The following is a 13,159-nucleotide window of genomic DNA, read 5'->3' on the forward strand; positions in this document are numbered from 1 at the left end:
ACTGTTTGTTCACAGAGTGTTTTCTCTTCCATTCTCTCGTTTTGATCTGACAACACTAAACGAGGACACTTAATGGAATAAGGAATTGAGTCTCAGAGAGGTCGAGCGACTTGCCTGAGGTCACACAGCCTCGCCTGGGGTCACACAGCCTCGGGGAGGTCGTCTCCTGGGAGGAAGAGAAGGGAAGGCACAGGGAGACCTTGAAGATGGAGAAAAGACTCCACACGGGTCCTCAGAAACGCACCGTGAAGTTAAAACATGCATTTCCCCCACTTGTGTGAATTCTTTGTGTTTGGTGAGGTGGGGGGAGAGAGAGAGCCGTGACCCCCAATCCAGAAGCATTACTTGCCATGCCCTGCAGTGGACGTCTGCTTTGCAGTGGGTCTGAGGAGCTGGGCGGTTACCATTTCTTTAGCTGGCCTCCGTTTCTTCCCGGGTGGATGTCTGACCGCACTCTGGTTCTAATGTAAACATGGAGTTAAATGCAAGCCATTTTCTCCTTCCGGTGCTCAACTCCAGAAGCAGCCCTCGAGAGTAATCTTAATTATCTGAGATTTCATTTGTGTGTTCCCTTCAGAATCTAATTCCCGTGTCTTGATCACTCCACTGTTATCAGTTGAAAATTTAAAATAAAAAAGCTTGCCAGGCAATGCTGAGGGTCCAGCTGCATTGGCTGGCGTTAGTCTGTAAGAGGATGCAGTTGCCATGGTAACTGGGCTGCTAGGCTGAGGAGTCACTGGGGTGATGATGAGAGAGGCTGGTGGGGCTCAGCAGAAGCGGAACCTGGGTGTCGCGGATCCCAGTTCTTCTCAGACTCTCAGTGGAAAGGGGCAGTTTCTTGAGCCCCTGCCCCCACCCCAGTGTGCAGCAGGTCAGTCGGTGGCCCTGCTGGGGCTGAAGTATGGCCCACGTGGGGCTGATAATGCCTGCTGGTCTGTACCCTGTTCCTCGGGGCTTGTCCTGGAATCACACTCGTGTCAGAGCAGTGTCTGGTTGCTGGAAACGCGTCGGATCCTCCCTCTCTTGGGCTCACCCTCTCTCTCGTCTCAGACGGGGTCAGAGGTCCCCGGCAGCAGCACACTGCAGTGGAGGGTCTGAGGGGCTGGGGGAAATACCCAACCTAGCAGCCTGGCCAGTTGGAGATCCTGGCGGGCAGGATGGAGTGGACACCACAGTGGGCAGGCGGTCGAGGGAGCGGCCGTGTGAGGGGAGCCGCCGGGGACATAGCCTCAGAAGTGGGGTCGGGGTCTGGGGGAGTGGAGGGGCGCAGGTCAGGGGTCTTCAGGACTGAGTGGGGACTGTGATGAGCGGAAAGCGGGAGCCTGGCCAAACACGGTGGCTGAGCTCAGCACCTGTTGGAGATGCGGTGAGGACTGCAGACCCAGTGGCCTCAGACCTTCCAGTTTTCCAGAAGAAGCCAGAAGTCTCTGTCTATATGTATATTTTAATATGAAATCTCCTGTATTTAAAAGTTGGCAACTACTTCAGAACCTTTAGGGACTTCCCTGGTGGTCCAGCAGTTAAGAATCCACCTGCCAATGCAGGGGACGTGGGTTCAGTCCCTGGTCTGAGAAGGTTCCGTGTCCCATGGGACACCTAAGCCCGTGCACCGCAACTCGAGAGTAGCCACCCCCCCCCCAACTCCCTGCAGCTCGAGAAAGCCCACCTGCAGCAGTGAAGACCCAGCACAGCCAGAAGTTAGAGAAACAAAGCTTTCGAGCACTGGGCAGACCAGACCAGCGCAGCTCTGTGGACTGCTGGCGTGCTTTTGCGGGGTGGCTGAGGCTGGGGTCTGCATCTCCCGGAGACAGTTACGGTCCTGGGCACAGAGGGGTGTGGGGGAGGGGGCATCTCCAGCGGCCTCTGAAGCCTCCAGGATTGGCCAGTACCAGATGGGGACACTGCCCTTGCGGGCCCCTGTTATTAGGACTCTCTAGAACCCTGGACGCTGGGGATTGGGACCCATCCATGTGAGAGCCATGGGCGCACGGCCATCCCAGCACGGCCCAAGCTCAGCTCCCCCTGTCCGACTGTCTGCAGGGGTCGGCCTGCACTCGCTGGGGCCTGCCATCTGCCTGGGAGCAGCAGGCGCTCTCGTCGGCCCTCCATGTGCTGAGCGCCTCCCTGGAAGGGAACCGCGGTCGTGCAGGAGACAGTGTATCGGACTCAGGGCCTTCAGTGTCTCCCCGGGGTCTCCGCTCGAGAGCCCCGGCCCCGCACTCCACCTGGGGTTGCGCTCCTTTAGCGACTCTGTTCAAATCTTTCGGCGGTTTGGGTGCGTCCCTCTGCTGGTGCCTGCCAAGAGCTGAGGGGCCAGAGGAGAGAAGCTTAAGGATTTCCTTTATCCCGCGGAGACCAGGCTGTTTGTATTCCTGGGATCGTCCCCGAGCGCTTGGTGGTTTCAGCTTGGATGAGCCTGCATCCCTGGTCTCCGGCGCACGCTGGCCCCCTCGGCGCTCCCTCCTGTCCGTTTCTCTCCTGGTTTTATCGGGGTGCCGCCAGCCCCGTGCTGACTGGGCTGCTGCTGCCCTTCTTGACTCCCTACCTGCCCCGCTGTGTGGAGCGTTTTCCTGGCACACCCTGAAGAGGGGAGACAGAGGTACGGTTTTGATGGATATTGCCAGTTCTCCTCCCCAGATAGGCTATTCCAGCGGACGCCCCAGCCAGCAGCGTGTGTGCCAGTCCGCTTCCCCACTTCTTGGCTCACGCTGACGTTCTCACGCGTCTGAATTTTTATTACGAGGATGGGAATAAGAGTTTCCCATTTTTTTTGTTTTTGAGTAGGGTAGACATCTTTTCTCAGGTTAATGGGCTTTTGGGGTTTATAACAGTTGGTGTCTTTGTGAAAAACGAAAGATGATGGAGGGATGGACGGAAGGGGTAGGGGCATTCTCAGGACAGAACTGCCATCCAGACGGACGTCTGCCAAAGGTTCTGGTTGCACACTGCCTCTGAGCGGAGTCACAGTCCGTGGGAAGAACATGCTCTGATAAGGGGCGTGCTCATAGATTCCAGGGTGGTTTGTGAGGTTGCAGGCCCCTCTGGAAGCCTGTGAGGCCAGTGGCATAAAGGACAAACCCCCGCCCCCCCTCGCCTGCTCTCTGAGGCGGCAGGCCCACAGGCCAGCAGTGCCCAGTGGTGCTTTTTTCTTAATTAATTTAATTTTGGCTGCACTGGACCTTCGTTGCTGCACTTGGGCTGGCTCCAGTTGCAGAGAGTGGGCTTCCTGTTGCCGCAGCGCTGCTTGTTGCCGTGCGTGGGTGCTGTGTACCTGGCTCAGCAGTTACGGCACGCGGGCTCTAGGGTATGGGCTCAGGAGGTGGGGCGCGGGGAGTTACCCCGAGGCATGTGGATCTTCCCAGACCTGGGATCGAGCTGCTGTCCCTTGCATGGCCGGGCAGATCTTCTCCACGGGACCTGCAGGGAAGCCCTACCAGTGGCGCTTTCAGCAGTAGGGGGGATGCCCTGTGCCTTCACCGACCCAGATGGCCCCACTGCCCTTCTGTGGCCGTTGAGCCTGAAATGAGGCTAATGAAAATGGGGGCTGTGTTTCACTTTCTTTTTCAGTGAATTTAGATGTGAATGGCCACATGTGGCTAGGAGCTTCTCTGCCGTCTGTGTGGACTCGGACGTTGGTTGGCCCTGGTGTGAACTTGGGGACTGTCTCACACTGCGGACGCTGGACTGAGAAGAGGTGCTCTCGAGCGCGTCAGACCCTCTGGAAGCCTGCCTGTCTGTACTCACGTTTCTCTGGGTTGCTTCCTTTGTCTTAGGTACTGTGGTGGGTGTTGTCCTTTACACGGGGAGAGAACTCCGGAGTGTCATGAATACCTCGAATCCTCGCAGTAAGGTGTGTACACGGTTGTAGGATGTGTTTTCTTGCCAGAATTTTCTGAGTAATGTGGTTTGGTGATTGGTGTTGGTGGGGTGAGGAGCAGGACTCAAAAACAGGAACCCCTAAAAGAGTGACCTCATTTGTATAAATTTACTTTTTGTGTACGTTTGTGCACAAGTGTGTGTGTGTGCGTGTACACGTGTGTGTGCACATGTGTGTGTGTGTGCACGTGTGTGTGTGCTGTGCTAAGTCGCCTCAGTCGTGTCTGACTCTGCCACCCCATGGACTGTAGCCTGCCAGGCAACTCCATCCATGGGATTCTCCAGGCAAGAATGCTGGAGTGGGTTGCCATGCCCTCCTCCAGGGGATGTTCCCGACCCAGGGATTGAACTTGCGTCTCTTAGTCTCCTGCACTGCCAGGCAGATTCTTTACCCCATCACCACCTGGGAAGCCCACATGTATATTTACACACACACCATACATAAGCACGTATTCAAATACGTGTTTGAAAATACTACGGTTGGCTTCCAGACCACCATGTCAAGTGAGTATCACTACAAAGCAAGTCACATGAATATTTTGGTTTCCCAGTGCATGTAAGTTATGCTTACACTATTCTGTAGTCTGTTAAGTGTGAAGTAAAAGCATTGTGTCAAAAAATGTACATACTTTACTTTAGAAATACTTTATTGCTAAAAAATACTAACAGTCATCTGGCAATACAGGGTTGCCACACACCGTCAATTTGTTAAAAAAAACACGGTATTTGCAAGGCTCACTGCAGTTAAACAAGGACTGCCTATGTATGAATACATAACATTTTAAAAGTTTTAAAATGACGTATTGGGTCCTGAGGGGCTTCCCAGGTGGCTTAGCAGTAAAGAATCCTCTGCCAATGCAGGAGACTGAGGTTCGATCCTTGGGTCGGGAAGATTCCCTGGATTAGGAAATGGCAACCTACCCCAGTATTCTTGCCTGGGAAATTCCATGGACAGAGGAGCCTGGTGGGGCTGCAGTCCATGGGTTGACAAAGAGTCAGACATGATTTAGCGACTAAACAACCACAGTTGAGTCCTTACTGTTCGCCGCATGTTGTACGGCATCCTCCACCCGCATCACTTTTAATTCCTACACCAGCCTGTCAGCACATGTCTGCAGCCTCTTCTCAAGAGGAGAAATGGCCTGGAGAAGCACCACGCTCTGGCCGAGTTGCGTAGACCTGGTTTCACACCCACGCCAAGCTGCTGGCTGTGGCATGGCCTGCAGAGTCAGCCCTGGGTTCCACCTAATGGCCCTGTTACTGCTCGAACACACCAGGACCTGCCTGCCCAGCCCTACCCCTCCTCCAGTTTCTTAGTCAGAATATTTCAGGATGATTTCCTTTGTCAGTACCATGAACAAATATCAGTCATTTGACCTCACCGTTACAGTCCCCATTACCACCATCATTACAACTTTCAGTTCAGTTGCTCAGTCCTGTTCAACTCTTTGAGACCCCGTGGACTGCAGCAGGCCAGGCCCCCCTGTCCATCACCAACCCCTGGAGTTCAGTCAAACTCATGTCCATTGAGTCAGCGATGCCATTTAACCATCGCATCCACTGTCATCTCCTTCTTCTCCCACATTCATTCTTTCCCAGCATCAGGGTCTTTTCAAATGAGTCAGTTCTTCACATCAGGTGGTCAACGTATTGGAGCTTCAGCTTCAGCATCAGTCCTTCCAATGAACACCCAGGACTGATCTCCTTTAGGATGGACTGATTTGATTTCCCTGCAGTCCAAGGGACTTTCAAAAGTCTTCTCCAACACCACAGTTCAAAAACTTCAATTCTTCGGTGGTCAGCTTTCTTTATAGTCCAACTGTCACGTCCATACATGACTACTGGAAAAACCAGAGCTTTGACTAGGTGGATCTTTGTCAGCCAAGTAATGTCTCTGCTTTTTAATATGCTGTCTAGGTTGGTCATCGCTTTTCTTCTAAGGAGCAAGTGTCTTAATTTCATGGCTGCAGTCACCATTTGCAGTGATTTTGGAACCCCCATAATAAAGTCAGCCTGTTTCCACTGTTTCCTCATCTATTTGCCATGAAGTGATGGGACCAGATTCTATAATCTTAGTTTTTTGAATGCTGAGTTTTTAGCCAGCTTTTTCACTCTCCTCTTTCACTTTCATCAAGAGACTCTTTACTTCCTCTTTGCTTCTGCCATAAGGGTGTTGTCATCTGCATATCTGAGGTTATTGATATTTCTCCCGGCAATCTTGATTCCAGCTTGTGCTTCATCCAGCTTGGCATTTCGCATGATGTACTCTGCATATAAGTTAAATAAGCAGGGTGACAATATACAGCCTTGACATACTCCTTTCCCAGTTTGGAACCAGTCCGCTGTTCCATGTCTGGTTCTAACTGTTGCTTCTTGACCTGCATACAGGTTTCTCAAGAGGCAGGTAAGGTGGTCTGATAGTTCCATCTCTTTCAGAATTTTCCACAGTATGTTGTGATCCACACAGTCAAAGGCTTTGGCGTGGTCAATAAAGCAGAAGTAGATGTCTTTCTGGAACTCTCTTGCTTTTTCTGTGATCCAACAAATGTTGGCAGTTTGATCTCTGGTTCCTCTGCCCTTTCTAAATCCAGCTTGAACATCTGGAAGTTCATGGTTCATATACTGTTGAAGTCTTGCTTGGAGAATTTTGAGCATTACTTTACTAGCATGTGAGATGAGTGCAATTGTGCGGTAGTTTGAGCATTCTTTGTATTGCCTTTCTTTGGGATTGGAATGAAAACGGACCTTTTCCAGTTCTGTGGCCACTGCTGAGTTTTCCAAATTTGCTGGCATATTGAGTGCAGCACTTTCACAGCATCATCTTTCAACATTTGAAATAGCTCAACTGGAATTCCATCACCTCCGCTAGCTTTGTTCATAGTGATGCTTCCTAAGGCCCACTTGACTTCACATTCCAGGATGTCTGGCTCTAGGTGAGTGATCACACCATCGTGATTATCTGGGTCATGAAGGTCTTTTTTGTACAGTTCTTCTGTGTATTCTTGCCACCTCTTCTTAATCTCTTCTGCTTCTGTTAGGTCCATACCATTTCTGTCCTTTATCGAGCCCATCTTTGCATGAAATGTTCCCTTGGAATCTCTAATTTTCTTGAAGAGCTCTCTACTCTTTCCTATTCTATTGTTTTCCTCTATCTCTTTGCACTGATCACTGAGGAAGGCTTTCTTATCTCTCCTTGCTCTTCTTGGGAACTCTGCATTCAGATGGGTATATCTTTCCTTTTCTCCTTTACCTTTCACTTTTCTTCTTTTCTCAGCTATTTGTAAGGCCTCAGACAGCCATTTTGCCTTTCTGCATTTCTTTTTCTTGGGATGGTCTTGATCTCTGCCTCCTGAACAATGTCACGAACCTCCATCGATAGTTATTCAGGCACTCTGTCTATCAGATCTAGTCCCTTGAATCTCTGTCACTTCCACTGTATAATTGTAAGAGATTTGATTTAGGTCATACCTGAATGGTCTAGTGGTTTTCACTACTTTCTTCAATTTAAGTCTGAATTTGGCAATTAGGAATTCATGATCTGAGCCACAGTAAGCTCCCGATCTTATTTTTGCTGACTGTATAGAGCTTCTCCATCTTTGGCTGCAAAGAATATAATCAACCTGATGTTGTTATTGACTATCTGGTGATGTCCACGTGTAGAGTCTTCTCTTGCGTTGTTGGAAGAGGGTGTTTGCTATGACCAGTGCGTTCTCTTGTCAAAACTCTGTTAGCCTTTGCCCTGTTTGATTTTTGTACTCCGACTATATTACATATAATAACTATATTATATATATCCAAGTTTATTACATATATTCAACTATATTACAACTATAAATGCCACTTATTTGAGGTTTTAGCCTTATGTGGGGCCATGTTTCTACAAAGTGATGGGTTTCATGGGCTGGTTCCATTTTTTAAAAACATGCTTTAAGGTTAAATATATAGTCATTAAAATAATAACGTTCAGTAATGCATCACCTAAAAATTAGATGCCACTGGTGGTGTGTGCCCTCAGTCTCCATGCAGTACAGAACCAGTGCGTGGTGTAGAACTGGGTCATTTCACAGGTCGCTGGGAGCATGGTCGAGGCCATGCAGTGCACAGCACCACTGGAGGCAGCAGTAACCCGCTTATATGTTCCATGCTACATCTTTAAATCGTAGAGAAAAAACCACAGTGAGACTCATTGAGGTCCCGGGGATGTCGGTTACTCCGTGGAGCCCCGTGTTCTCACCCACAGTTGCGGGGAGCCGCAGAGCCTGCCGTCTCACCCGGGGCGCGGGTGTCCGGGGCAGGCCCGGCCGTCCGGGTGGGCTGTGGGTGGCAGCAGCTCGTCAGTGCCTGCCTGCGTGCCGTCCCGCAGATTGGCCTGTTCGACCTGGAGGTGAACTGCCTCACGAAGATCCTCTTCGCGGCCCTGGTGGTGGTGTCGCTGGTCATGGTCGCCCTCCAGCACTTTGCCGGACGTTGGTACCTGCAGATCATCCGCTTCCTCCTCCTGTTCTCCAACATCATCCCCATCAGGTGCGCTGAGAGCGGGCAGGTGCCACAGCGTCTGCGCGTGTTTGAAGGTCATGCTTTTGTGGTTTTGAGAAGGAGCTGGTCCCTTGTAAAGGAATGACCCGGAACAGGTGGGGTCTCATTTGCGCTGACTGTTACGGCCCCCGCGATGTGCATTTTGGAATCGGTGTTGAGATCTGAGCAGCTTTTTGTGTGTATCCTGGTAACCTGTGTGCTCTGATTCTCTGCCCAGCCTGCGTGTGAACCTGGACATGGGCAAGATCGTGTACAGCTGGGTCATTCGCCGGGACTCAAAAATCCCCGGGACCGTGGTTCGCTCCAGCACGATTCCTGAGCAGCTGGGGAGGATTTCCTACCTACTCACAGACAAGACGGGTGAGTGTCCGGGGCCCTTGCAGGATTCAAAGTTAAAGAAGATGCTTGGAGTATCTTTCTTTAGGTATTGGAGATGAGTGTTGCAGTCCTTTTATCCTGTTCATCTTTGGATGAAGATAGACTCCTTGGGACATGATGATGATAGCAGCAAAGCCTTACTTAGTGCTAATCGTGTGGAAAAGCACTGTCCTGGGTGTCTATATCTAGTCACTTAACCCTCCCCTGATATTGTGAGTTTGGAGTTATTAAGTGGCTTGGCTCCGTGACTTGTCAGAAGCAGGCTTTGAACTAAGACTGGCTTCAAGTCCTGACCTTGAAACCACATCCTGAAATGCCTCTTCACAGTTTAGCACCTATCGAGTTACGCGGTGGCTGTCGTGGTTGAGAGCAAGTGGGGAGGCCTGGGTTTGACCTCCATCTCTACCATCTAGTGAACGTGGGCTAGAAGCGGACCTGTTGGAGAGGTCCGGGAAGGCGGAGCAAGACTAGGCCTCAGGAGGGAGAGCCAGGCAGGCTCCGCTGTGTCCAGGTCCAGGTGGCCTCGACTCGACTCTGCTCCTCTGTTGTCTGTGCCTCTCGCTGGTCAAGCTTTTGGTGCCTTCGGGATTGACTCTGATTGGCCTCGTGTATGTCATGTCCCGCCCTCTTGGCCAATGGAATGAGGCAGGCACCCTGATTGGCATTCTCTCTAGACCATCCCAGGGACCAAGGATGATCATTTCCCCTGGAACTCTAAGGTTCTGTTTTTAGAAGAAATTCTTGGATTCCAGGCTGACAGAATGTCACAGATGTCTACTCCAGCAGAAGCAGTGCTGAAACCAGTGTGTGACGTAGAGTAAACTCTCAAAAAAACAAAAACAAAAACCGGAAAACAAACAACTTTTGTTACTGTTATTAAGAGCTTCAGGATGTAGGCACAGTCACTCCTTGTTTTGTGTTTCAGGAACTCTTACCCAGAATGAGATGGTTTTCAAACGGCTCCATCTTGGCACTGTAGCCTATGGCCTCGACTCAATGGATGAAGTTCAAAGCCACATTTTTAGTATTTACACCCAGGTAAAGCCTTCTGTTTTGATACCCAAAGTGATGTTTGAAAATATTTACTAGCATCTCTATTGGGAAGAGTTCATAATACCATATGATTCACCCATTAAATGTGTACAACTCAGTGGGTTGTTTTGAGTATTCAGAGTTGTGTAATCCTCGCCACAATCTGTTTTTATCTTCCTCACCCGAAAAAGAACTGCCATGTCCGTGAGCAGTCACTCCTTGCTTCCCCCCACCCACCTTTCCTTCCAAGCCCCTGGCAGTCACTGATTCTTCATGTTTTGAATAAACCTGCAGTTCAGGTTTTTCCCATCTTCCTCATCCCAAGGGCTGATCTACTGAACTACTAATGGATGATAGGGGAAACGTGGAAGGAAATTATTTGCCAATAACTAGTACCAGAAACACAGAAGGCAAAGGCAACGCACTCCGGTGTTCTTACCTGGAGAATCCCAGGGACAGGGGAGCCTGATGGGCTGCCGTCTATGGGGTCACACAGAGTCGGACACGACTGAAGCAACTTAGCAGCAGCAGCAATACCAGAAACAGAGAAGGCAAAGGCAGCCCACTCCAGTGTCTTACCTGGAGAATCCCAGGGACAGAGGAGCATGATGGGCTGCTGTTTATGGGGTTGCACAGAGTCGGACACAACTAAAGCGACTTAGCAGCAGCAGCAACAGCAGTACCAGAAAAAGCTCTGAGAATGTCATGGTTCTCCTTCGAGTTTATAGACATGTTTACTTCTTCCTTTTCCCCAGTTATGAGCAAAAGCAATCAGTAATTGATGGACTGCTTGTGACATAATCATGGTGTAACTGATGAGCTTTAGTTCCTCATCTCTTTTCAACTCAGCAATCTCGTGGAAGAAATGATCAGAAATGACTATCAACTTATCTGCTCCTGGTTTTCTCCCCCCCTACAAGGTTTTTCAAAACCATTTTTTTTTTTTTTAGAGAAAGATATTACTTGTAAGTGTCCTAAGAGTCCTAAAATGTTAGACCAGTGGATCTCCACCTGGGCTGTTCATCAGAATTCCTAGTGATGTTTTAAAAAACAAATAGAATAAAAGCAAAACAAAAGACATTGACCTGGGCCTGATACCCTAGAGATTCTGGCTCATTCAGATGGGCTTCTGTGTGTTAAAGGAGAGATGATAAACAAGCAATTCCCTTGGTAATTCTGAAAACACACCCAGAGCTAACATAGACTTGCATTAGACCAGCTGCGGGGTTATGACACTGGTTTGAGAACAAGAGAATAAAGAGGCCATATTTTGCTTGAATTTGTCCAAGTAGATACTGATTCTGCAGTCAGAAGGCCAGTTAAAAATGTGTTTTTGTGTAAGGATCAGAGATGGACTCTGAATACTTAGCGGCACAGTTAGAGTCAACATTTTCATTTTCTGGGACATTTGCTAGCTGGCACACCTGCATTTCCAGGGTGTCTCCTGAACACGGCAGGGCAGGAAACAGAGCATGGAAGCAAGGGTGGATTTTATGTAAAGAACAGCTCATTCCATCCATGTCGAGTCATGACCTACAGCCAGCACGAAGCACCTGCCATTCCCCTGGCTGCCTGTGTGGGCGTCGTGGCTTGACTCAAAATGGATCCATGGACCTTTTTCAAAGATGGACTTTAAGACTGTTAGAAAATCACAAGGACGTGGCTGGGCTGGGGGGAGAAGCCCCAGCCCACCCCGCTTCCTTTCCCCTCTGTCTGACCCATCTTCCAGCGTCATGTCGTGGAGTCTGTGCTGGGCTCCGTGTGTCGCTCTCTAGGGGGCTCCCCTCTCTGCCAGCTTCTGCTGCCCTGTCAAAGCTGGTGGCTCCCGTGTCTGCATCGACCCGACCTGGAGCTTTAGCCTGGACTCCTCGGCATCCCCGCTCACGTGTCGGGAGGGCTGTGTACCCCCACCCCGTCCTCACTGCATCCCTTGTGTGGTTGCACAGAGTTATGCTCGTCTTCATTAGCACCATGCCGCTTTTCCCTGTGAGCTCCGTCCAGGGATTCGGGAAATGCCCCTGCTTCCTGCCCCGTGGCCACCTGCCTGCAGTCACAGGCCTGCCCCCCAGACCACCCGCTTGGCTTCGGTTGTCATCCCCTCTCGCTCACTAGGCAGAAGCTGCACTCTCCCTTGCCTGGCTGTCTGCAGAGACCCCCGCAAGGTTTCCCTGCTTCCCTCCTGCCCGCCCTGGTCCTGGCAGCAGGGTCCGTGGTGTCCAGCATGGCCCGCATCCCCTCCCCACCGTCTCCCGTGGCTCAGCCTCTCCTCCCGCTCACCGCGGTACACCGCGGCCTGCAGCTTTCCGGCTTGGGTGAGCCGCTTCACTTCTGTGTCTTAGAGTAGTCTTCCCTCCGAACCATCACCCCCCCACCCAGTGCCCTCCGGACTCCCCCGCAGGGGTCACCGTGTGGATCGTCACACTTGTCAGCCCCTGGCTGGGTCCCGCCTCCCTCGGAGCGCTGTGTCAGCGGTGCCGGCCTGCCGACGGTTATGTTAGACAGCATCATACACTGCAGTACGTGCCCTGGCGGGAGGCACACCCCTACCCATCCTGGTGGTGTTTTTAAGAGCTTGTGGTATTGACAGAGGCCACCCTTTCTCAGGATGTTTGTCGGGTTCAGCTTTGTGACCCATTTTTGGGGGAGTGAAGATAAGCCTCTCTGTTAAGTGCTGAGAGTCAGAAAACAGCATTTTTTACAGTGAACTCTCAGCACCCTTTCTTTAGCAGAGGCTCATAAATTGACTCACCCATCCTGGCCTTGGGTTTGAAAGAACGGGGTATGATGGGGAGAGGCCGGGATGGTGTGGACACCCCCGCCCCCAGGGAGGCCGTCTGTACCCTTCTCTCCGGACAGCGAAAAGCCCACAGTAAACACACGGATTCTTTTGTGAGGACAAGTATGAAGCCTTTCCTGTCTTGTTGTTTTTTTAACAGCTTTATTGAAGTATAACATACACACCATAACATTCAGCAATGTTAAGCGTACTGTTTAATGCGTTTTTCAAGTAAACTTACAGAGTTGTGGAATCATCCCCACAAGCCATTCTTACACCGTACCCGCCCCCGCAGTGGGATTCTCCTGAGCCCATTTCAGCCATCCATCCGCCCTTTAGAGTGTAATAATAGGACGTTTATAACAGCGTCTCCCAAATACAGCGTTTGGAACTCCTGGGTGAGATGGGCAGGGACCGAGTCAGAATCTCTAGGAGTGGTGGCTGGACTTACAAATTTTCACAGGTGAACCAGGTGATTCCAGAATGCAACAGAGATACTATAGCTACTTTGAATCTAATTGTTATTTAGTTGCTAAGCCATGTCTGATTCTTTTGTGACCC

At 50.6% G+C, this 13,159-nt stretch overlaps 1 protein-coding gene across 3 annotated transcripts in view; it reads left to right on the top strand.

Annotated features, from left to right (window-relative positions):
• Positions 1-13,159, top strand: part of ATP9A (ATPase phospholipid transporting 9A) — a 135,356-nt gene that overhangs the window by 63,312 nt on the left and 58,885 nt on the right. For all 3 annotated transcript variants that reach the window (XM_055393700.2, XM_055393707.2, XM_055393716.2), the window contains exons 10-13: positions 3,774-3,850; positions 8,240-8,400; positions 8,630-8,772; positions 9,716-9,828. In XM_055393700.2, the coding sequence (XP_055249675.2) occupies positions 3,774-3,850; positions 8,240-8,400; positions 8,630-8,772; positions 9,716-9,828 (494 nt within the window). The remainder of the gene's footprint in view (positions 1-3,773; positions 3,851-8,239; positions 8,401-8,629; positions 8,773-9,715; positions 9,829-13,159) is intronic.

This window comes from Moschus berezovskii, chromosome 15, assembly GCF_049115385.1.
Source record: "Moschus berezovskii isolate FMDL1 chromosome 15, NW_MosBer_1.0, whole genome shotgun sequence".
Lineage (NCBI taxonomy): Eukaryota > Metazoa > Chordata > Mammalia > Artiodactyla > Moschidae > Moschus > Moschus berezovskii.